The sequence below is a fragment of the Corvus hawaiiensis genome, chromosome 13 (assembly GCF_020740725.1).
Source record: "Corvus hawaiiensis isolate bCorHaw1 chromosome 13, bCorHaw1.pri.cur, whole genome shotgun sequence".
NCBI classification, from domain to species: domain Eukaryota; kingdom Metazoa; phylum Chordata; class Aves; order Passeriformes; family Corvidae; genus Corvus; species Corvus hawaiiensis.
The window spans coordinates 12,080,889-12,104,291 of NC_063225.1; the positions used below are offsets into that span (position 1 = coordinate 12,080,889).

At 54.2% G+C, this 23,403-nt stretch overlaps 2 protein-coding genes and 1 long non-coding RNA gene across 3 annotated transcripts; all 3 read left to right on the forward strand.

Annotated features, from left to right (window-relative positions):
* The first annotated feature begins 213 nt into the window (after positions 1-213).
* Positions 214-919, forward strand: LOC125332630. Its single transcript, XR_007206565.1, has 2 exons — positions 214-613; positions 682-919. It is a non-coding gene; the product is annotated as an uncharacterized LOC125332630 (long non-coding RNA).
* Positions 920-2,498: 1,579 nt separating this feature from the next.
* LOC125332739 (uncharacterized transmembrane protein DDB_G0289901-like) lies at positions 2,499-6,402 on the forward strand. Its single transcript, XM_048317973.1, has 3 exons — positions 2,499-2,510; positions 5,139-5,709; positions 5,878-6,402. Exons 1-3 carry the CDS (start codon positions 2,499-2,501, stop codon positions 6,393-6,395), a joined length of 1,101 nt encoding a protein of 366 aa, XP_048173930.1. The 3' UTR covers positions 6,396-6,402.
* A 4,178-nt stretch (positions 6,403-10,580) lies between these two features.
* Positions 10,581-21,764, forward strand: NOX5 (NADPH oxidase 5). Its single transcript, XM_048318225.1, has 16 exons — positions 10,581-11,978; positions 12,638-12,788; positions 13,560-13,770; positions 14,329-14,590; positions 14,920-15,073; positions 15,638-15,810; positions 16,319-16,501; positions 17,192-17,324; positions 17,517-17,659; positions 18,165-18,272; positions 18,528-18,569; positions 19,557-19,681; positions 20,164-20,248; positions 20,494-20,593; positions 20,700-20,866; positions 21,633-21,764. Exons 1-16 carry the CDS (start codon positions 11,859-11,861, stop codon positions 21,762-21,764), a joined length of 2,289 nt encoding a protein of 762 aa, XP_048174182.1. The 5' UTR covers positions 10,581-11,858.
* The last annotated feature ends 1,639 nt before the right edge of the window (positions 21,765-23,403 follow it).

The following is a 23,403-nucleotide window of genomic DNA, read 5'->3' on the forward strand; positions in this document are numbered from 1 at the left end:
TTTTTCCTGGTTGGTTTCAGAGGAATTTGGAATTCGTGGGATTGGTTTTTTACAGGAATTTGAGGGGTTTTCCTGGTTTTGTTTTCAGCAATTTGGAATTTGTGGATTTTTCCTTGTTTATTTTTTACCAGGAATTTGGGGGATTTTCCCAGTTTATTTTTACCAGGAATTAGGATTTGTGGGATTGGTTTTTTACCAGGAATTTGAGGGTTTTTCCTGGTTTATTTTCACCCAGGAATTAGGAATTTGTGGGATTGGTTTTTACCAGGAATTTGAGGGTATTTCTTGATTTATTTTCACCAGGAATTTGGAATTTGTGGGATTGTTTTTTACCAGGAATTTAGCGTTTTTTCTGGTTTGTTTCTATCAGGAATTTTTAATTTCTGGGGTTTTTTTCCTTGTTTTTGATCAGCAATTTGGAATTCATGGGGATTGTTTTGATCAGGAATTTTGAATTGAATTTGTGGGATTTTTCCTGGTTGGTTTGAGAGGAATTTGGAATTTGTGGGATTGGTTTTTTACAGGAATTTGAGGGAGTTTCCCCCTTTTTTTTTAAATCAGGAATTTTTACTTTCTGGGTCCCCCCCCATTTATTTTTACCAGGAATTTGGGGGTTTCCCTTGTTCATTTTTAGGAGGGATTTTTAATTTGGGGGATTGGTTTTTTTACCAGGAATTTGAGGGTTTTCCTGGTTTGTTTTCACCAGGAATTTGGAATTTGTGGGATTGGTTTTTTTACCAGGAATTTGAGGCTTCCCTTGTTTATTCTTACCAGGAGTTTTTAATTTGGGGAGTTTTTTCCTGGTTTATTTTTAACAGGAATTCGAGAGTTTTCCTTGTTTGTTTTTATCAGGAACTTGGAATTTCTGGAGTTTGTTTTGAACAGGAATTTTAAATTAAATTTGTGAAATTTTCCCGTTTATTTTTATCCGGAATTAGGAATTTGTGGGATTGGTTTTTACCAGGAATTTGAGGGTTTTTCCTGGTTTGTTTTCACCAGGAATTTGGAATTTATGGGATTTTCCCAGTTTATTTTTACCAGGAATTAGGAGTTTGTGGGATTGGTTTTTTACCAGGAATTTGAGGGTTTTTTCCTGGTTTATTTTCACCCAGAATTAGGAATTTGTGGGATTGTTTTTTTTACCAGGAATTTGAGGGTTTTCCCTTTTTTTCCTTAATCAGGAATTTTTAATTTCTGGGGTTTTTTCCCTGGTTATTTTTAACAAGAATTTGAGAGTTTTCCTTGTTTGTTTTATCAGGAATTTGTGGGATTTTCCCGGTTTATTTTCACCAGGAATTTGTGGCATTTTTCCTTGTTTGTTTTCCACGGGAATTTTGGGGTTTTCCCTTTGTTTTCCCGGGATTCCACCCCCTCCAGCTTCCATGGGAATCCTCCTGCTGCCCCACATTCCCACCCCGCTGAATTCCCCTTGGAAAATCCCTGGGAGTTGTTTGTTTATCCCAGAGAATGTCCCCTTTGTTTTCCCACACAAAGAAATTCCTTCTTTCCCTGGGAGCAGCTCCCTGCTCTGCCTGCGGAGCTGGGAATGCCAACGGGAAAAAAATTCCCGCTTTTCCACCCTCAGCATTCCCAGCAGAGCTCCCTGAGGGGAGTTTGGGATCAAATCAATCCCTGGGATCCAGGAATTCCATGGAAAAGAGCCTTGGGATTCCATAGGAATTTCCTGACCACCCCAGTTTGTGGTTCAGCTCCTTAAAATCGGAATTTTCGCAGCATTCCGGGGAGAAAATGGGGAAAATCCCATATAAAACGAGGAAAAGCTGATTTGAAGTTAAAAAATGAGGGGAAAAAATCCAGGATGGCTCCAAATCCCCTCCCAAAATTCCCTAAAATTGAGTGGAAAACGTTATTCCCGTTTTTTTGGTTTGTTTTAAATTCTATTTTCTTTCGTCCTGGTAAAAATTCCTGGTGGATAATTGGGATATTCCCAGTTTTCTAGTGGAATATTCCAAGGTTTTTCCTGCTTCCCTTGGCCTGGAGCGATGGGAGAACTTGGTCAAATCCCCTCCTCTCCCCAAAAAAAATTCGGGAATAATGAAAAATCCAAGGAATTCTGGGATAAACCTTCGGAATTTAGGGAAAAATGGGTGTAAAGCATGGAAAAGCTGGAATGACTCGGGAGTTAAAATCAAGCTGGGAAATCTGGATTTTGGGGGGATTTTTGCTGTTGGAAATCCATGAGGGGGATGAGAAAAAAGTGGAGAAAAAACCCCTTCAGGGATGCTTGGAAAATTCCTGAGAAAATTCCTTGGGAAATTGGGGGGAAAAGGGGATTTTTGGGGCTAAAAACTTGCAGGAAATGGAAGGATACAAAAGGAAAATGGGAAAACTGGGAATGGGAATGGCGGAATTCCGGATGTTCAAGGGATTTCCTTGAGGAAGCTTTGCAGGATTGATGGAGCTGTTCCCAAAATACCGGCAGGATTCCAAGGAAACAGGAAAATTTGGGAATTCTGCTCCAATCCCGGCACACTGTGATGAATCCAGAGGTTGGTTTCCTGTTTTTCCAAGAGTTTTCGCTCCGGTTTGTTCCTTTTGGGAATGTTTGCCCATTCCTGCCCTTTTCCAGGGACAAATCCCATGGGATTTCCTGGAGCAGGAGCTGCTTCTGTGGGGTTTTCCAGAGGCTCCTGCTGCGGGAAGAGCTGCTGGAATTCCTCAGGGCGAGCAAATCCCGCGGAATCCAAGGAAAACTTGGGAATGGGAAGTGGTTTCCTGTGAAAATCAGGGATGGAATTCCTCTGAGAATGAGGAAATCCTGTGGAATCCCAGGAAAATTTGGGACTTGAGGGTGGTTCTTGTAAAAATCAGGGATGGAAAGGGGTTGAATTCCTCAGAAAATGCGGAATCCAAGGAAAACTTGGGAATGGAGGGAGATTCCTGTAAAAACCAGCGATTGGATTCCTCAGGATGAGCAAATCCTGTGGAATTTGAGGAGAACTTGGGAATGGGAAGTGGTTTCCCATAAAAACCAGGGATTAAGCTCCTCGGAGAATGAGGAAATCCCGCAGAATCCCAGGAAAACTTTGGGATGAAAGTCCGGGAAAGCTGATCCGGAATGATCCCGCAGCCCTTCCTTCCATTTCCCCGGCATTCCTTGGATACCGTCGGCATTTCCCTGCTCTCCCTTCCCTTCCCAAGCTGCCGGATTCCCTTTTCCCGCTGCTCTTTGTGTCCTGGGATGCCATTCCAGCATTCCCGCTGGCCAGACGGCAAACAGGGAATGGCTCCCGCTTCCAGAGCCCCGCTGAGAGCGGCGAGGAATTCCTGCCTGGGCTGGAATTCCCGGAAAAAACTGCCGGGATAACGGAAGTGTCCGTTCCCGTGGAATTCCATGAAATCCATCCCGTTTTTCCATCCCTCCAAACATTCCCACAATCTGCGGGGTTTTTTTTTGGGAATCAATCAACCCTGGAAATTTGGGAATATGCCAATGATTGGGTTATCCCCAATTCCCGCTCCCAGAATCCCGGCATTCCCAGGTTTCATTCCTCCCGCTTTGCCAAACGCGGCTCTGACAATTCCCAAGGGAAATCCATGGAGATCCCGGCTTGCATCGGGAATTCCGAGTTCACGGAATTAACTCCGGGAAAATCCCGCCGGGCCTCGACTGCCCTGCAATTCCAATGGAATTCCTGCGGCTTTCCCAGACTTTCAGGTGCCAGGGATTTCTCGGGAATGGCGGAGTTCGGGAGCTGCTTTTCCTGGGATTCAGGGAATTCCAAATCCGGGATGGATTCCTCCCCCCCCCCCCCCCCCCCCCCCCCAAACTGGGAAATTTCCACCAGGATTTTCCCACCCGATCCTGGGAATTGTCCCAAATATTTCCTCGGAGAAGCTGCTGGGGAAAAGAAAAGAGGGGGGAAAGTGGGAGAACGGGATAAAAATTCCATCAGTTGGGAAAGGGAGGGCACAGGGACAGCCAGAGCCCAGCGAATCCCAGCTTTTCCTGGAAAACACAGCATTCCCAAAGGGGCTTTTCCTGGAAAACAGCGGTGGTTCCAAAGGGCTTTTCCTGGAAAACACAGCATTCCCAAAGGGGCTTTTCCTGGAAAACAGCGGCATTCCCAAAGGGGCTTTTCCTGGAAAACATGGCATTCCCAAAGAGTTTTTCCTGGAGAATTTGGCATTCCCAAGGGGCTTTTCCTGGAAAACAGCGGTGGTTCCAAAGGGTTTTCCCTGGAAACGATGGTGGTTCCACATTCCTGAAGGGTTCTCCCTGGGAACCACGGCGGTTCCACATTCTCGAAGGGAAGGAGAACCCGGCAATTCCCTGGAATTTTACCATGCAGCCGGGAAAAGCAGCGGGATCTGCGATTCCAATCCCAGCTTTTCCAGAGGTTCTGCAGCGTCCCGGGAATGGCGGGGCTGTCCCAGCAGCCGGGAAGCCGCCACCGTGCCAGGCTGTGGCTGGAGAAGCTTCGATGGGAACAATTCCGCCTTTTGGGGGAAAATCCCGGGATTTGGGATCCACGGGGAGGAGCAGGAGCTCCGGGCAAAGCTGGGAATACACCGGGAAAACTGGGAATAAAGGGCCCTGGTGGGGAGCGGGGCCGAGGGGGAATCCTGGGGGGATCTTGGGGGGATCCTTGTGGGGATCTTGGGGGGAATCTTGGGAGGAATCTCGGGGGAATCTCGGGGGCATCCTTGGAGGGATCTTCGGGGGGAATCTCGGGGGAATCTCGGATGGAACTTCGGGAGGAACCTTGGGGGAATCCTGGGGGAATCTCGGGGGGATCTCGGGGGGAACCTCGGGGGAATCTTGGGGGGATCTTCGGGGGGAATCTCGGGGGAATCCTTGGAGGGATCTTCGGGGGGAATCTCGGATGGAACCTCGGGAGGATCCTTGGGAGGATCCTTGGGGGGATCCTCGGGGGAATCTTGGGGGGAATCTTGGGAGGAACCTCGGGGGGAACCTTGGGGGGCATCTCGGGGGAATCTTGGGAGGCGCCTTCGCGGGAATCTCGGGGGAATCTTGGGAGGAATCTCGGGTGGAATCTCGGGGTGGAATCTCGGGTGGAATCTCGGGGGAGGATCCTTAGGTGGAATCTCGGGAGTGGAATCTCGGGAGGAACCTCGGGTGGAATCTCGGGGGGGAATCTCGGGAGGATCCTTAGGTGGAATCTCGGGTGGAATCTCGGGGGAATCTCGGGAGGAACCTCGGGTGGAATCTCGGGAGGATCCTTAGGTGGAATCTCGGGTGGAATCTCGGGTGGAATCTCGGGGGAATCTCGGGTGGAATCTCGGGGGGGAATCTCGGGAGGAACCTCGGGTGGAATCTCGGGGGGGAATCTCGGGAGGATCCTTGGGTGGAATCTCGGGGGGGAATCTCGGGTGGAATCTCGGGGGAATCTCGGGTGGAATCTCGGGTGGAATTTCGGGGGGGAATCTCGGGAGGATCCTTGGGTGGAATCTCGGGGGGGAATCTCGGGGGGGAATCTCGGGTGGAATCTCGGGGGAATCTCGGGTGGAATCTCGGGGGGGAATCTCGGGAGGAACCTCGGGTGGAATCTCGGGGGGGAATCTCGGGAGGATCCTTAGGTGGAATCTCGGGGGGGAATCTCGGGAGGATCCTTAGGTGGAATCTCGGGTGGAATCTCGGGAGGATCCTTGGGTGGAATCTCGGGGGTGGAATCTCGGGAGGAACCTCGGGTGGAATCTCGGGAGGATCTTTAGGTGGAATCTCGGGTGGAATCTCGGGTGGAATCTCGGGAGGATCCTTGGGAGGAACCTCGGGTGGAATCTCGGGTGGAATCTCGGGAGGATCCTTGGGTGGAATCTCGGGGGAATCTCGGGGGGGAATCTCGGGGGAATCTCGGGTGGAATCTCGAGGGGGAATCTCGGGAGGATCCTTAGGTGGAATCTCGGGTGGAATCTCGGGGGGGAATCTCGGGTGCAATCTCGGGTGGAATCTCGGGAGGAACCTCGGGTGGAATCTCGGGAGGATCCTTAGGTGGAATCTCGGGTGCAATCTCGGGGGAATCTCGGGAGGATCCTTAGGTGGAATCTCGGGGGGGAATCTCGGGAGGATCCTCGGGTGGAATCTCGGGTGGAATCTCGGGAGGATCCTTAGGTGGAATCTCGGGGGAATCTCGGGGGGGAATCTCGGGTGGAATCTCGGGGGAATCTCGGGAGGATCCTTAGGTGGAATCTCGGGAGGATCCTTGGGAGGAACCTCGGGTGGAATCTCGGGTGGAATCTCGGGTGGAATCTCGGGAGGATCCTTGGGTGGAATCTCGGGGGGGAATCTCGGGTGCAATCTCGGGGGAATCTCGGGAGGATCCTTAGGTGGAATCTCGGGGGAGAATCTCGGGAGGATCCTCGGGTGGAATCTCGGGTGGAATCTCGGGGGGGAATCTCGGGAGGATCCTTAGGTGGAATCTCGGGGGAATCTCGGGGGGGAATCTCGGGTGCAATCTCGGGGGAATCTCGGGAGGATCCTTAGGTGGAATCTCGGGGGGGAATCTCGGGAGGATCCTCGGGTGGAATCTCGGGTGGAATCTCGGGAGGATCCTTGAGGGAATCTTGGGAATTCTCGGCGGGATCAGCGCCGGGAAAAGCGGAGGGGCTGGGGGAGGTTGCCTCGTTTCTGCTGGAGCTGGAAGCAGCGTTGTCCCGCTGCGGCTGCGGCTGCGGCTGAGCTGGTGTTAATGAACAGCTCGTGGGCATTAATTAATGACGTCATTGATTAATTCCTGGGGTTCAGAGCCTCGGGAGGGGCGGGAGAGTCCAACAGGGAGCCAGGAATGGAACGTGCTGGTCATGGATCAATGGATCAATGGATAGTGGGTGCAATGATCAATCAATCAACGGATACGCTGATAAACTATTGTATTGATAAAGTCATTAATTAATGGATAAGTCAATAGATTAATGAATTGAGAAATTGATAAGTTATTAAATTGATAAAGTAATAAATGAATTGATAAATTGATAAAATAATCAATACATTTATAAATTAAGAAATTGGTAAACTAATGAATTGATAAATTGATAAAAGAATCGATAAATTTATAAATTAAGAAATTGGTAAACTAATGAATTGATAAATTGATAAATTAATGAATTGATAAATTGATAAAATAATCAATACATTTATAAATTAAGAAATTGATAAACTAATGAATTGATAAATTGATAATGAATTGATAAATTGATAAAAGAATCGATAAATTTATAAATTAAGAAATTGGTAAACTAATGAATGGATAAATTGATAATGATAAATTGATAAAATAATCGATAAATTTATAAATTAATTGATAAACTAATGAATTGATAAATTGATAATGAATTGATAAATTGATAAAATAATCGATAAATTTATAAATTAAGAAATTGATAAACTAATGAATTGATAAATTAATGAATTAATTAATTGATAAATAAATTGATAATATTACCAATGAAATAATAAATCAGTACTAATGAATGCAAATTAATAATGGGATCATAAAATAATGAATTGTTTTATTAATAAAAGAATAACTACCGTTAATAGGCTAATAAATAAGGTAATAAATTGATTTATTAATGAAGTAAATACAGTTAATAATAAAATAAAAAATATTAATAATAAAGGATAAACTAATACTCATAACTACGAATTAATAAAAGAATAATGCATAAAATAATGTATGAATGAAACAATAAATATCTTAATTAACACTAATAAATAGGAATTAATAATAGAATAATGCATTAAAGAGTCAATTGATTTATCAATACAGTAATAAATGCAGGTAATAAAATCCTAAAGAAATTTGTTAATAATTAACGCTAATAATCACGAATTAATAATAGAATAATGCATAAAATAATAATGTGTTAATGAAAGAATAAATATATTAATAATAAATTAATGCTAATAAATACGAATTAATAATAGCATAATGCATAAAATCATATCTTAATTTATTAATGAAAGAATACATATCTTAATAATTAATATTAATCAACGCAAATTAATAATAAAATAATATGTAAAATAATATCTTAATATGTTAATGAATGAATAAATATCTTAATTAATGCTAATAAATATGAATTAATAATAGAATAATGTGTAAAATAATAATTTATTAATGAATGAATAAATATCTTATTAAATTAATGCCAATAAATATTAATTAATAGTAGAATAATGCGTAGAATAATACCTTTATTAATGAATGAATAAATAGCTTAATGCTAATAAACACGAATTAATAATAGAATAATGCATAAAAGAATAATTAAAGGATAAATATCTTAATAATAATATTAATAAATATGAATTAATAATAGAATAATATACAAAATAGTATCTTAATAAATTAATGAATGAATAAATGTCTTAATAATTAACGCTAATAAACACGAATTAATAATAGAAGAATGCATAAAAAATTAATGAACTAATAAATATCTTAATAATACTAATAAACACGAATTAATAATAAAATCATGCATAAAATAGTATCTTAATTTATTAATGAAAGAATAAATAATATTAATAAATACAAATTAATAATAGAATAATGTGTAAAATATGTTAAAGTATTAATGAAAGAATAAATATATTAATAATTAATACTAATAAACACGAATTAATAATAGAATGATGCATAAAATAATATCTTAATTTATTAATGAAAGAATAAATATCTTAATTAACGCTAATAAGCACAAATTAATAATAGAATGGTGCATAAAATAATAATGAAAGAATAAATATCTTAACAGTAAATTAACATTAATTAATACGAATTAATAACAGAATAATGCGTAAAATAACATCTTAATTCCCTAATAAACTCATTAATCAATTTCCTAATGAGGCATTAACGCCAATGAACACGGATCAATACCGGAACGATCGATGGGATCCTGGTGATCAGTTCCTGGAGCCAATAACTGATCTATTGATAAGGAGTGCCTGGGGCTGGGCGCCGATTAGCAGCAGAGTGATCGATTGATTGATTGATCGATTGATTGATCGATTGATTGATTAATGATCGATCGGAGCAGCCCCGATGCGGCTGCCAATGGGGCAGGGCGGGGGGCACAGGAACAACGGGTGGTGGGTATTGATCAGGGGGTATTGATCGGTGGGTATTGATTGGGGGGGATTGATCAGGGGGTATTGATCGGTGGGTATTGATTGGGGGGGATTGATCGGGGTGGATTGATCGGTGGGTATTGATCGGTGGGTATTGATCAGGGGGTATTGATCGGTGGGTATTGATCGGGGGGGATTGATCGGCGGGGATTGATCGGCGGGGATTGATCGGCGGGTATTGATCGGGGGGGATTGATCGGTGGGTATTGATCGGGGGGGATTGATCGGGGGGGATTGATCGGGGGGGATTGATCGGTGGGTATTGATCGGGGGGGATTGATCGGTGGGTATTGATCGGGGGGGATTGATCGGGGGGGATTGATCGGGGGGGATTGATCGGTGGGTATTGATCGGGGGGGATTGATCGGGGGGGATTGATCGGTGGGTATTGATCGGTGGGTATTGATCGGGGGGGGATTGATCGGTGGGTATTGATCGGGGGGGATTGATCGGGGGGGATTGATCGGCGGGTATTGATCGGTGGGTATTGATCGGGGGGGGATTGATCGGCGGGGATTGATCGGCGGGGATTGATCGGCGGGTATTGATCGGGGGGATTGATCGGCGGGTATTGATCGGGGGGGATTGATCGGGGGGGATTGATCGAGGGGGATTGATCGGGGGGGATTGATCGGGGGGGATTGATCGGGGGGGGATTGATCGGTGGGTATTGATTGGGGGGGATTGATCGGCGGGTATTGATCGGGGGGGATTGATCAGCGGGGATTGATCGGCGGGTATTGATCGGGGGGGATTGATCGGGGGGGATTGATCGGAGGGGGATTGATCGGGGGGGATTGATCGGGGGGGGATGGATCGGAGGGGGATGGATCGGAGGGGATTGATCGGGGGGGATTGATCGGGGGAGATTGATTGGAGGGGGTTGATCGGGGGGTACTGATCAGCAGGTATTGATCGGCCGCGCCAGAGCGGTCACTGATCGATTCACAGCGGCAGGAACGGCTCTGGTGAAAGGCAGGCGGTGGGAATCCCGGGAATCCAGGGAGTGGGAATGGAGGGAATGGGAATGGAGGGAATGGGATTGTCCTCTCTGCCTGCTGGGGGAGGCCCCACCCGCGGAGCTGCTCCGGCTCCGCATCCCAAATTCCCAAGGACCTGGAGCTGCCGGAGCAATTCCAGAGGAGGCCCCAGAGCTGCTCCGAGGGCTGGAGCCCCTCTGGAGCCAGGCTGGGAGAGCTGGGAATGTTCACCTGGAGAAGAGAAGGATCCAGGGAGAGCTCAGAGCCCCTTCCAGGGCCTAAAGGGGCTCCAGGAGAGCTGGAGAGGGACTGGGGACAAGGGATGGAGGGACAGGACACAGGGAATGGCTTCCCACTGCCGGAGGGCAGGGATGGATGGGATACTGGGAAGGAATTGTTCCCTGCGAGGGTGGGGAGCGGCTGGGCTGGAATTCCCAGAGCAGCTGTGGCTGCCCCTGGATCCCTGGAATTTCCAAGGACAGCTTGGAGCAGGCTGGGACAGCGGGAATGTCCCTGCCCATGGAATGGGATGATCCTCAAGGTCCCTTCCCACCAAAGCATTCCCTGATTTCCCAGCCCGGGTCAGTGTCCGACGACATCTCCATGGGAACCATCCCTGCCCTTCCCATGGATCCAGAGCGGGAATTTCCTCCAAAGCTCCGCCAGCTTCCCAATAAACATCCGGCCGAGTGAGGGATTTTCCCAGCTGGGATCAGGATCCCAACCCTCTCCTTCCTTCCCGCTTTTCCGTGCCCTGAGCAGCTGCTGGGAATCCGGGAAGCAGGAATGTTTTATACCTGGATCCTGCTGCTGACATTCCCATGGCAACCTCATCCCGGTTCGGAGCCGCGCGCGCCGGATGCGTTCCGGAGGGAATAAAGGACGCAGCCTGCAAAAGACACTTCCCAGTGTGTTCCTGACAGGCGGGAATTCGGGAATGCGGTGCCCGTGAATGCCGGCTCCGGCTGGATTTGGCAGGACACACAATTCCCAAGGGCTGGATGGGGCAGGGAGTGTCAGATCCAGGGCTTTGGAAGAGGGATAAACAACAGCTGGGAAAAGCGGGATGCACCACGGAGCTGGGCCGGGATTCTGGGATGGGAGGGACAACGGGAACGGGGTGGGAGCAGGGATTGGAGACTTATTCCAGTGGCACATCCCAAACTGGATCCATCCCTGCCTGTTCTCCTCGGGAACACTGCAGCCTTTTCTGGGATCCTCTGGAGTCTCCCAGGATCCACCGGAGGTGAACAGGAGGGGTTGGGGAATGGGAAAAGGCTCCTGGAACTTGGATTTTCCTTTGGTTTCCCAAGATACCGGGATCCTGAGGGAATCTGGGATGCTGGGAAGTGCTGATGGATCTCATGGGAGCACGGGGGAATTATGGAGGGCTGGAAAAGGGAATGGGATGGAGCAGGAATGGGAGACAGGACCAAGATTCCCATTCCCTGCTTGGGTTTTCTGGAAAACAAGCAATTCCCAAGGGATGCTCCCACGGGCAGCTCGTGGAGGTCGGGTGAGCCCCGTGGTTATCCCAGGATCTGGGCTCGGCAGCTCCATGGAAATTCGGGATTCCGTGGGCAGCCAGTGCCGCCGGAACGCGGCTCATCCCTGCAGGATCCCGTTCCGGGACGCTCCGTGAGAGGAGCTCTCTGGGACGAGGAGGCTGCAAGTGCTGGAAGCACGGCAGGAGCTCCCAAGAAGGGGATTTTGCGGGATTTAGGGCCGGCTCCGTGTGCTGGGCAGGCTCCGGAGCCATGGGAGCGGCGGCGGACGCGGAGTGGCTGCGCTGGGTGACGAAACAATTCGGGAATATCGCTGGGAAGGACCGGGAAATCAGCCTGGAAGAGTTCAAATCCGCCCTGCAAGTGAAGGAGGTGAGGGATCCTTGGGAAGAGGTGAAGGATCCATGGGAAAAGGTGAGGGATCTGTGGGAAAGAGGGAATAGGATCCTTGGGAAGAGGTGAGGGATCCATGGGAATGGCTCCAGAGTTTTCTCTGCCGTCCCCCCCCCCCCCCCCCCCAGGTGAGGCCCTGCCTGTGGAGCTGCTCCAGCTCTGCATCCCAAATTCCCAAGGACCTGGAGCTGCTGGAGCAATTCCAGAGGAGGCCCCAGAGCTGCTCCGAGGGCTGGAGCCCCTCTGGAGCCAGCCTGGGAGAGCTGGGAATGTTCACCTGGAGAAGGGAAGGATCCAGGGAGAGCTCAGAGCCCCTTCCAGGGCCTAAAGGGGCTCCAGGAGAGCTGGAGAGGGACTGGGGACAAGGGATGGAGGGACAGGACACTGGGAATGGCTTCCCACTGGGAAAGGGGAGATTGGGGTGGGATCTTGGGAAGGAATTCCCGGCTGGGAGGCTGGAATTCCCAGAGAAGCTGCGGCTGCCCCTGGATCCCTGGAATGTCCCAGGCCAGGCTGGATCCTGCTGGGATAGCGGGAGGTGTCCCGTGGGAATGGGCTGAGCTTTCCGATCCCTTCCCAGCGCGATTCCCGCCGTTCCCTGACTCCCCGCTCCGTGGGGAACGTTCCCGTTCCCGCAGTCCTTCTTTGCCGAGAGGTTTTTCGCGCTCTTCGACTCCGACGGGAGCGGCTCCCTGAGCCTGGAGGAGCTGCTGGGATCCCTGCGCCTGCTGCTCCACGGGAATTCCATGGAAAAGCTCCGCTTCCTCTTCCGCGTGTACGACGTGGACGGTGAGAGGAGGGAAAGTGGATCCGGTTGGGTTTTCTGGGATAAATTTGGGATTTGCTGCGCTCTGAGCATCCCGCTTTGGCCGGGATGAGGCCGCTGCCCTCGCTCCCTGGTGGGAGTGGCAAAATTCCATGTGGAAGCCCAGGACTCCGTCGGTCACGCTCCAGGATTTCCCTGGAAGCGCTTTTCCCAGGAAAAGGAGCGGGCTCTGCTCCAATCCCAACTCCCCATCCCAGTTTCCTGGAAGTGTGGGATCGTTTGGGTTGGAAAAGCCCTCAGAGATCAAATCCAGGCATTCCCAGCACTGCCGGGGCCGCTGGGCCTGTCCCCAAGCGCCACATCCGGGATGGGGACTGCGCCCCTTCCAATGGCACCCTTTCCATGAAGGAACATTCCCAAATATCCAGCCTGAGCCTCCCCTTGGTGCCAATTCCTGTTATCCAATCACTCATTCCTGGGAGCGGCTCCTGACCCACCCAGGATATTCCTCCCTGTGAGGAAAATTCCTGGATTAGAGGTGCAGGATGGAGACTCCATGGAATATTGGGATCCTCCTGCCTGTTCCAATGGCACCCTTTCCATGAAGGAACATTCCCAAATATCCAACCTGAGCCTTCCCTGGGTGCCAATTCCCGTTATCCCGTCCCTTGTTCCTGGGAGCGGATCCTGACCCACCCTGACCCGCGAGGAAAATTCCTGGATTAGGACTGGAAAATTATGATGGAGCTGACTCCGTAGGGCCGTGGAATATTGGGATGCTCCCGATTTCCCAGGGAGCGGCTCCATCGACGCAGAGGAGCTGCGGGTGGTGCTCCGGGAGTGCCTCCGGGAGAGCTCCATGGCCCTTCCCGAGGAGCGGCTGGGAGCGCTGAGCCAGGCCCTGCTCCAGGCGGCCGACCGGGATCACAGCGGCTCCATCACCTTCCCGGAGCTCCGGGAGCAGCTGGAAGCGTTCCCGGAAATCCTGGAGAACCTGAGCATCAGGTGAGGGGGAACTCGGGGATTTATGGGCGAGGATTCCGTGGGGAGCCCACACTGGGCTTGGGAACAGCTGGAGAACCTTGGGATTGGATCGGGGGTGGGTTGGGATGGGGCAGGGTTTGGGATTTGGGATGGATGCAGGGATGGGGCAGGGTTTGGGATTTGGGATGGGGCAGGGATGGATGCAGGGATGGGGCAGGGTTTGGGATTTGGGATGGATGCAGGGATGGGGCAGGGTTTGGGATTTGGGATGGATGCAGGGATGGGGCAGGGTTTGGGATTTGGGATGGATGCAGGGGTGGGGCAGGGTTTGGGATTTGGGATGGATGCAGGGATGGGGCAGGGTTTGGGATTTGGGATGGATGCAGGGATGGGGCAGGGTTTGGGATTTGGGATGGGGCAGGGATGGATGCAGGGATGGGGCAGCGTTTGGGATTAGGGATGGGGCAGGGTTTGGGATTTGGGATGGATGCAGGGATGGGGCAGGGTTTGGGATTTGGGATGGGGCAGGGATGGGGCTGGCTGCCCTTTCCCATCCCACGCCCCATTCCCATTTCCCAGCGCCGCGAGTTGGCTGAGGCCCCCCGCTCCCACCGAGCGCCGCCTGTGGCCGCGCTGCTTTTCCCGGGACTTCTGGAGGGAGCGGCTGTGCTGCTTTTCCCGGGAATTGCGGGGGGCCCGGCTGTGCTGCCTGGGCGCCTGGGCCGCTGTCACCGCGCTGCTGCTGGCCCTGGGGGCCCTGCGACACCGCGGGCGCGGCCCCGCCCTGGCGCTGGCCCGGGGCTGCGGCCACGGCCTCAACTTCAACTGCGCCCTGCTCGCCGTGAGTGCCCGGGGCGGGGGACAGGGGGGGGACACCGGGGGGACACGGGGGGAGGGAGCCGGGAAGGGTCGCGGGACACCCAGGAGGGACGCTGCTCCTAAAGTTTCCCATTGTCCCCGACATCTCCCATTGTCCCCCAACGTTTTCCGTCGTCCCCCGGTACCTCTGCTTGCCCTGGCCCCTGCCCTCACCTCCTGTCCGTGTCGCTGACCCTGTCCCCGCGCTGTCCCCTGCCCTGCCCCGCTATTCCCCGCTGTCCCCCCGCTGTCCCCTGCCCTGCCCCGCTGTTCCCCCGCTGTTCCCCGCTGTCCCCGCGCTGTTCCCGGCAGGCGCTGATGCTGCGGCGCTCCCTGACGCGGCTCCGCTCCACGCCGCTGGCGGAGCTGCTCCCGCTGGAGCTGCACGTGCGGGGCCACGAGCTCGTGGCGTACCTGGTGCTGGCGCTGGCGGCCGCGCACTCGGCAGCGCACCTGGCACACAGCGGTCAGTGCCGCCCAGTGGTGGCCCGGGAAAGGGGCTGGTGGCCCCGGAAAGGGGTGGTGTTCCAGGGAAGGGGGCTGGTGGCCCGGGGAAAGGGGCTGGTGGCCCGGGGAAAGGGGCTGGTGTTCCAGGGAAGGGGGCTGGTGTTCCAGGGAAGGCGGCTGGTGTACCAGGGAAGGGGGCTGGTGTTCCCGGGAAAGGGGCTGGTGTTCCAGGGAAGGCGGCTGGTGTACCAGGGAAGGGGGCTGGTGGCCCCGGGAAAGGGGCTGGTGTTCCCGGGAAAGGGGCTGGTGTTCCAGGGAAGGGGGCTGGTGTCCCCGGGGAAAGGGGCTGGTGTTCCCGGGAAAGGGGCTGGTGTTCCCGGGAAAGGGGCTGGTGTCCCAGGGAAAGGGGCTGGTGTCCCCGGGAAAGGGGCTGGTGTCCCAGGGAAAGGGGCCGGTGTTCCCGGGAAAGGGGCTGGTGTCCCAGGGAAAGGGGCGGTGTCCCGGGTGGGCATTCCCGGGTGGGCAGCGGGAGGGGGGCCCGGAAAGGGGCTCTGCGGCGCTGAGCTGTGCCCGCTGTCCCCAGGCCTGGCCCAGGGGCCCGGGCAGGTGGCCCTGGGCGAGTTCGTGCTGCGGCCCCGGCCGGGCTCCGGCGGCGTGGCGGGCACGGCCCCGCAGAGCGGGCTGGCGCTGCTGGCGCTGCTCCTGGCCATGCTCGTCTGCTCCCGGCCCTGCGTGCGGCGCGGCGGCCACTTCGAGGTGATTCCCGTGGGAATTCCCGCTTGGAACCGCGGCGGTGCCGTGCCGGGAAAGGGGGCGCCGGGGGCGGTCCGTGGGTGCCCATCCTGGGGCTGCCCCATGGGGAGGGGGAGCTGGGTGCCCCCGGGACCCCCTTGGATCCTCCGCAGTGTCCGTGTGGGATTCCTGGGATTTGCTTCCGACGGGACACAGGGAATGGGCGGAATGGGAATATCCCACTGCCAGAGGGATATCGGGAAGGGATTCCGGGCTGGGCTGGCATTCCCGGAGAAGCTGTGGCTGCCCCTGGATCCCTGGAATGTCCAAGGCTGGCTTGGAGCAGCCTGGGATAGCGGGAAGGTGATGGGTTTGAGGTGCTTTCCAAGCCAAATCCTGGAGATTCCAGGATTCCCTTGGGCTGCCTTTTCCCACGGGGACACCCGGACAGTCCCACTGGGAAGCACCCTTTGGCTCTAGCACTTCCCATTCCCATTCCCATTCCATTCCCATTCCCGTCCCCATCCCTCAGGTGTTCTACTGGAGCCACCTGTCCTACATCTCCGTGTGGCTCCTGCTGCTCCTGCACGGGCCCCACTTCTGGAAGTGGTTCCTGATTCCCGGCTCCCTGTTTTTCCTGGAGAAGCTGCTGGGCTGGGCGTGGCGCCGGGCAGGGGATCTGCACATCCTGGAGGCCAACCTGCTCCCCTCCAAGGTGGGAATCCATCCCAAATCCCAAACACCCCAAATCCCACATCCCAAAGATCACACATCCCATCCATCCAAGCCATCCCACATCCCAAAGATCCCAAATCCCATCCCTCCATCCATCCATCCCAAATCCCACCATCCAATCCGTCCCAAATCCCACCCATCCCAAATCCTATATCCCATCCATCCATCCATCCATCCACCCATCCACTCATCCCAAATCCCATCCACCCACTCATCCCAAATCCCATCCATCCACCCATCCCACATCTCACCCATCCCAAATCCCACCATCCCTGAGCCCATCCCACCTCTCCTGGGACGCTGGGAATGAAAGAACAAATGACCATGGAAAAGACAGGGATTGCAGTGGGAAGTGAAAGGAATTCCTTTATTTCCAAGCCTTTTTTCCTACTTTTTCCAAGTGAAAACTCACGGAACAACCAGAGCAGAACAAAACCTCCTGGAACTCTGAATTTTTTCCCAAAATCCCGCAGTTTGAGCCCAGTCTGAACTGGGATTCTGTGGAATCCCAACTGGGCAGGGAATGCGGAACAACCCCACCTTCAGCTCCCATCCCTGAGTGTTAAATCCGGAGCCAGAACGCGGAATTTCCGCTGCAATTCCCGGGCCGGAGAGCAGTGGAAGGTATCCTTTGGCTATTCCCAGTTTTCCCGTTCCCGTTTTCCTGCAGGTGACCCACCTGGTGATCCAGAGGCCGAAATCCTTCCACTTCCAGCCGGGGGATTACGTCTTCCTGAACATCCCGGCCATCGCCGCCTACGAGTGGCATCCCTTCTCCATCAGCAGCGCTCCGGAGCAGCCGGGTCGGGCCATCCTTCCCTATTTTCCATCCTTGGAATGCTCTGCATTCCCTGGCATCTGTCTTGCATCCCCACGGTGATGTTTTTGCAGCTGGGATGGGGCTCGGAGCGATCTGAGGTGGTTCCATGGGATGAGGTGGGTTTGAAGTTGTTCCCGATCCAAACAATTCCAGGATTTTGGGTTTTATCCCACAGAAACCCTCTGGCTGCACATCCGGGCCCTGGGCCAATGGACCAACAAGCTCTACGAGTACTTCCAGCAGCTGGAATTGCGCGGCCCGGAGCCGAATCCGCCCGGGAAGAGCCGGAGGGAGCGGAGGAGCCGGCACTGGGAACAGGTCAGCGGGATTGGGATCAGAGCAGAGGGACTTGTCCAGCTGGATGCTGAGTGGATCCCATGGGATCATCCCAGTGCGCAGCCGGGGTGGCCTCCGGGGAATCCCTCGGGATGAACATTCCCTGCCTGTCCAGCCTTGAGGGATTTTGTGTCCCATGGAATGGGAATTTGTGCCCCACAGAATGGGAATTTGTGCCCCATGGAATGGGATTTTGTGTCCTGTGGAATGGGAATTCATGTCCCAAGGAATGGGATCTTGTGTCCCATGGAATGGGAATCTGTGCCCCATGGAATGGGAATTTGTGCCCCATGGAATGGGAATTTGTGTCCTGTGGAATGGGATTTTGTGTCCTGTGGAATGGGAATTCATGCCCCAAGGAATGGGAATTCATGTCCCAAGGAATGGCAATCTGTGCCCCAAGGAATGGGATTCTGTGTGGCCCTGCTGGAGGCCCAGCAGATCCCTGGGAACATCCCAGCGGTGATTCCCGGCCTTTGATCCCCAGGAAGGCTCGCAGGGAGGATCCGTGGCCACCGGCAGGGACGGAGCCGTGGAGCTGACGGCATTCCGAGCCCCCGGAGCGGCATTCCCGGGAATGGACCCGGAGCAGGGGGTGAGCCCTGCCCCCGATCCCAGGGGACGGGGAGGGGTCACAGCCAGAGGATCCCCGGAGGGATGATCCCAAATGGGATAAAGCTCCTTCAAAAGCTCTTGGGGAGGAAATTCCTTGGATATTGTCATGGCATGGAGAGCTGGAATTGTGTGTGCAGCCCGGTGGGAATAAATCCAGGGAATAAAACCCCCAAATCCCAGGAATTTTGGGAGCGCTTGGGAAGGGGGCACGGTCACTGCTCTCCTCTCCTCGCAGGGCTCCGGGCCGGGGCAGAGCCGGCGGAGCTGCAGCGTCAAGGTGAGGAGATTCCGGCCTTTCCTGGATCCCGGGAAATGGGCTGGGATCAGCATTCCGGGGCACCCCATCCATGTTCCAACATCCCACCCACGTTCCCATCCATGTTCCCACACCCAATCCATGTTCCCACATGCCATCCATGTTCCCACATCTCATCCATGATCCCATCCATGTTCCTGAACATCCCATCCATGATCCCACACCCCATCCATGATCCCATCCATGTTCCCAGATCCCATCCATGTTCCCATCCATGTTCCCACACCCAATCCGTGTTCCCATCTGCCCCATCCATGATTCCATCCATGTTCCCACATCCCATCCATGTTCCCATCCATGTTCCCACACCCCATCCATGTTCTCATCCATGTTCCTGAACATCCCATCCATGTTCCCATCCATGTTCCCACATCCCATCCATGATCCCATCCATGTTCCTGAACATCCCATCCATGATCCCACACCCCATCCATGATCCCATCCATGTTCCCAGATCCCATCCATGTTCCCATCCATGTTCCCACACCCAATCCGTGTTCCCATCTGCCCCATCCATGATTCCATCCATGTTCCCACATCCCATCCATGTTCCCATCCATGTTCCCATCCATGTTCCCACACCCCATCCATGTTCCCATCCATGTTCCTGAACATCCCATCCATGTTCCCATCCATGTTCCCACACCCCATCCATGTTCCCATCCATGTTCCTGAACATCCCATCCATGTTCCCACATCCCATCCACGTTTCCATCCACATTCCCAGCCACTCTATCCCTTTATCCCTGTGCATGGATGATCCCACCTGGGGCTGATCCAAACCCTTCCCTGCTGGAAGATTCCTGATCCTCCCACCCATCCATAAAGATCCCAAATCCCGCGATCCCCTCTGTGCCCTTCTCCTCCGCCTGGGAGCTCTTCCAGCACTGGCAGCTGCGGGATCTCTCCCTGAGTTTGGATCTCTCCCTGAGTTTGGATCTCTCCCAGTGCTACCTGGACGGTCCCTATGGAACTCCGAGCCGGCGGATCTTCACGTCGGAGCACGCCGTGCTCATCGGAGCCGGCATCGGGATCACCCCCTTCGCCTCCATCCTGCAGAGCATCATGTTCCGGTGGGTCCCACGGCAGCCTTTGGAATTTGGGAATATCCCAGCGAACACCCCTGACTGGATTTGGGATGTACACCCGGGTCGAGCTGTCCTCCGATGCCTCTTCCTTGGGATTCTGTCCTTGGGATTCATTCCTTGGGATTCATTCCCACGGCCGCAGGTGGGGCCTCCCTCGGGGCCAGGCTTTTCCTCGGGAATTTGGGCTGCAGGAAAGGCGCTGGAGGGAGGTTGGACATGGGCAGGAACCGGGAAGGAAGGGGCAGGAAAGGGGAGGAATGGGCAGGAAAGGGGAGGAATGGGCAGGAAAGGCAGGAGAAGGAGGAAAGGCAGGAAAGGGCAGGGAAAGGGCAGGAAAAGGCAGGGAAGGGGAGGAAAAGCAGGAAAGGGCAGGAAAAGGCAGGAATGACAGGAAAAGCAGGAATGGCAGGAAAGGGCAGGAGAAGCAGGGAAAGGCAGGAAAAGCAGGACGTGGCGCTCCCGGGCAGGTACCGGCGGCGGAAGCAGAGCTGCCCCAGCTGCCACTTCTCCTGGAGCGAGGAACGGCGGGATGAGGAGATGACGCTCCGGAAGGTGGGAATGGCGCAGGAGGGAATGTGGGATCCAGGCTTGCCCTGGGACGGGGGCTGCAGGCTCCCGGGGGCGGAGAGCCCAGGAGCATCCCTCAAATCCGGGAGGTTTGGGAATGGGGGCTGGATCCGGGGATGGATCGGGGCTGGATCCGGGGATGGATCTGGGAGTGGATCTGGGATGGATCCGGGAGTGGATCTGGGATGGATCCAGTGACTGCTCAAGCCGAGGCCTTCCCGCCCTTCCAGGTGGATTTCATCTGGATCACGCGGGATCAGCAGCACCTGGAGTGGTTCCTCAGCCTCCTGTCCAAGCTGGAGACGGAGCAGGCGGAGCTGGAGCCGGGAGGTGAGCGCGAGGCGCCGGCGGCATTCCCAGGAAAACCCCCACCCCAGTGCGGGTCCTGGAGCGGGGCCGGACCCCCGAGGGCAGCTGGGATCCCTGGAATTGCCAGGGAAGTTCCTGGAGCTGCACCTGTACCTGACCTCGGCGCTGGGCAAGGGGGACGTGAAGGCGCTGGGGCTCCAGGTGGCCCTGGATCTGCTGGCAGCCAAGGAAAACCGGGATTCCATCACCGGCCTCCGCACCCGCACCCAGCCCGGCCGGCCCGACTGGGCCAAGGTGAGGCCGGAGCGGGGATCCCGTCCCACATCCGCCGGGATTCCCGGATGCAGGGAATGGGAATGCCGGGAGGTGTGGAGGGGCTGGGTGGGGCTAAAGCAGGAAGGGATGGGAGAAGCTGGGAATGGGTTGGGAGGGAATGGAATGATCACCTCCTTCCAAGCCTGGAATGTGGCTCAGGGATCATGGAGCCACGGGATGGGATCAGAGAGTCAGGGAATGGGATCAGAGAGTCAGGGAATGGGTTGGGAGGGAATGGAATGATCACCTCCTTCCAAGCCTGGAATGTGGCTCAGGGATCATGGAGCCACAGGATGGGATGAGAAAAACATGGAATCGGCTGAATTGGAAGGGACCTTAAGGATGATCTCATTCCAAGCCTCTGATCCGGCCTGGATCAGAGAATCAGGGAATGGGAATGGGTTGGGAGGGAACGGAAAGATGATCTCATTCCAACCCTGGAATGTGGCTCAGCGATCAGGGAATAATGGAATGACTTGGGTTGGAAGGGACCTCAAAAATTATCGCATTCCAAGCCTCTGATCCGGCTCAGGGATTGGAGAATCATGGAATAGGATCAGAGAATCACGGAATAGGATCAGAGAATCACGGAATGGGCTGAGCTGGAAGGGACCTTAAGGATGATCTCATTCCAAGCCTCTGATCCAGCTGAGGGATCAGAGAATCCCGGAAAGGGATCAGGGCATCAGGGAAGGGGCAGGGTCGGAAGGGAACTGGTGCCGAGGCCTGCATCCCGGCGTTCCAGGTGTTCGGGAAGGTGGCGGCGGAGCAGCGCGGCAAGGTCCGGGTGTTCTTCTGCGGCTCCCCGGGGCTGGCCGGGCTCATCCGCGGGCACTGCCGCGCCTTCGGCTTCCGCTTCTCCAAGGAAAACTTCTGACCTGCGGCGCCTCCTCCCGCCCGGCCCGGCCCGGCCCGGCGGCCGCATCCCAGCTTGGATCCGCTCCGAGCGCTGGGGCTGGGCCGCGGAGCTTTGGGATGGAGGGATGGGATCCTGGAGCCGCTGGGATTGGGATGGCTGGGATTGGGATGGGTGTCCTGGAGCCTCCGTGAGATTGAAGGGGAGAGCCAGAGGGATTTGGGATGGACGGATGGGTCCTGCAGCACCAAAATCCATGGATTGGGGATGGAGGGATGGGTCCTGTGTCACCTTCCCAGGATCTGGGATGGATCCCGTGTCACCCTGCAGGGATTTGGGATGGAGGGACGGCTCCTGCAGCACCAAAATCCATGGATTTGGGACGAGGGGATGGGTCCTGGAGGGCTCTGGGATGGGAGGGGATGAGGTCCTGGGGCAACTTCCCGGGATTTGGGATGCTTTGGGATTTGGGCCGCTTTGGGACCCGTCGGTGCCACAGGAGGGCGCTGCAGCCCCTGGAACAGGGAATCCCTCGGGCTGCGCTTCCTGGACCCCTCGGAATCCTTGGAAGAGCGGGCTTTGGATTTGGGGCTGGAATGTGCCGCAGGGGGGGATCAGGGTCGGGATGAACCCGGAGCTGCTCCGATCCCGGCCCCATCCATGAAAAACTCATGGAGTTCTTCCCTTTCCAGCCGCCATTTCCCCTCCTTCCCCGGTTCCCTTTGGATCTGGGAAAATAAAAGAGGAAAACATGGGAATGTGCCCTTTGGATCTGAGCAATAAACGAGGCAAACATGGGAATGTGGGGGCTGATGCTGCTCATGGAAGCAATTCCAGCTCCTGGGAAAAACTGGGATGGGAAACGGTGTCCGAGAGGTGCCGCTCCCTCCAGCCCCGGATCCTCGCTGGATTGGCATTGGTTTTCCTGGTAAATCACCGGAATCTGGGAATCGGGAGCTGGAGAGGCCCCGGATAACGATTCCTCTCGCAATTCCTGCTTTCCCAGCCTTTCCCATGGCCGGCATCTGCTCCAATCCCGGCCCGCCGCAGGATTCCCGGCATTTCACGGCGCCCATCCGCCGCGAGGGGCACTCTGCCGGCTCCAGCCCCGCTGCTGCTCCTCCCGCAGCCTTTGGAAGCCGCTTGGAATCATGGAATTGTTTATTCTGGAAAAGCCCTTGGAGCTCACGGCGCCCAGCCCTGCCCAGCGCCGCATCCACAGGGCTGTGAAGCCCTCCTCGCTGTGACTCCAGCCCCGCCTGGCAGCTGCTCCACGGCTGCAGCTTTTCCAGGCGGGAATTTTTCCCAATATTCCCGATTTTCCCAAGATTCCCCTCAGCCTCCCCTGGCGCGGCCGCCCCCGTTCTCCCTGAGGGCGCTGCGGCAGGAAAGCCGCGTTGCCCTCCCCCCCTCGCTCCCGGTTCCCTTCATTAATGATTAATTAATGGCTAATTAATTATTAATTAACCCCTCCGGGAATTATTGCAATTAAAGCCGGCGGCGCCCGCCTCACGCGGCCTCGCCACGTGACCGCTCGGTGGGCGGGGCACGGCGCAGCCAATCAGCGGCGCGCTCCGCCCGGAAGCCCCGCCCTCACCAAACGCGCGGTTCTGATTGGTCGCCGCCAGGCCGCTCTCGCGGGAAGCCGAGGCGGGGCCGC

What these genes read in the sequence shown, in the direction of transcription:
- LOC125332739 (XM_048317973.1), top strand. An exon ending in ATCTTTAGGTGGAATCTCGG is followed by an intron (nt 5,710 to 5,877) that starts GTGGAATCTCGG and finishes GAGGATCCTTAG; the next exon opens with GTGGAATCTCGGGTGGAATC.
- NOX5 (XM_048318225.1), top strand. Translation starts at nt 11,859, where the DNA reads ATGGGAGCGGCGGCGGACGCGGAGTGGCTGCGCTGGGTGACGAAACAA. An exon ending in CCGCGTGTACGACGTGGACG is followed by an intron (nt 12,789 to 13,559) that starts GTGAGAGGAGGG and finishes CCGATTTCCCAG; the next exon opens with GGAGCGGCTCCATCGACGCA. An exon ending in GGAGCCGGCACTGGGAACAG is followed by an intron (nt 17,660 to 18,164) that starts GTCAGCGGGATT and finishes TTTGATCCCCAG; the next exon opens with GAAGGCTCGCAGGGAGGATC.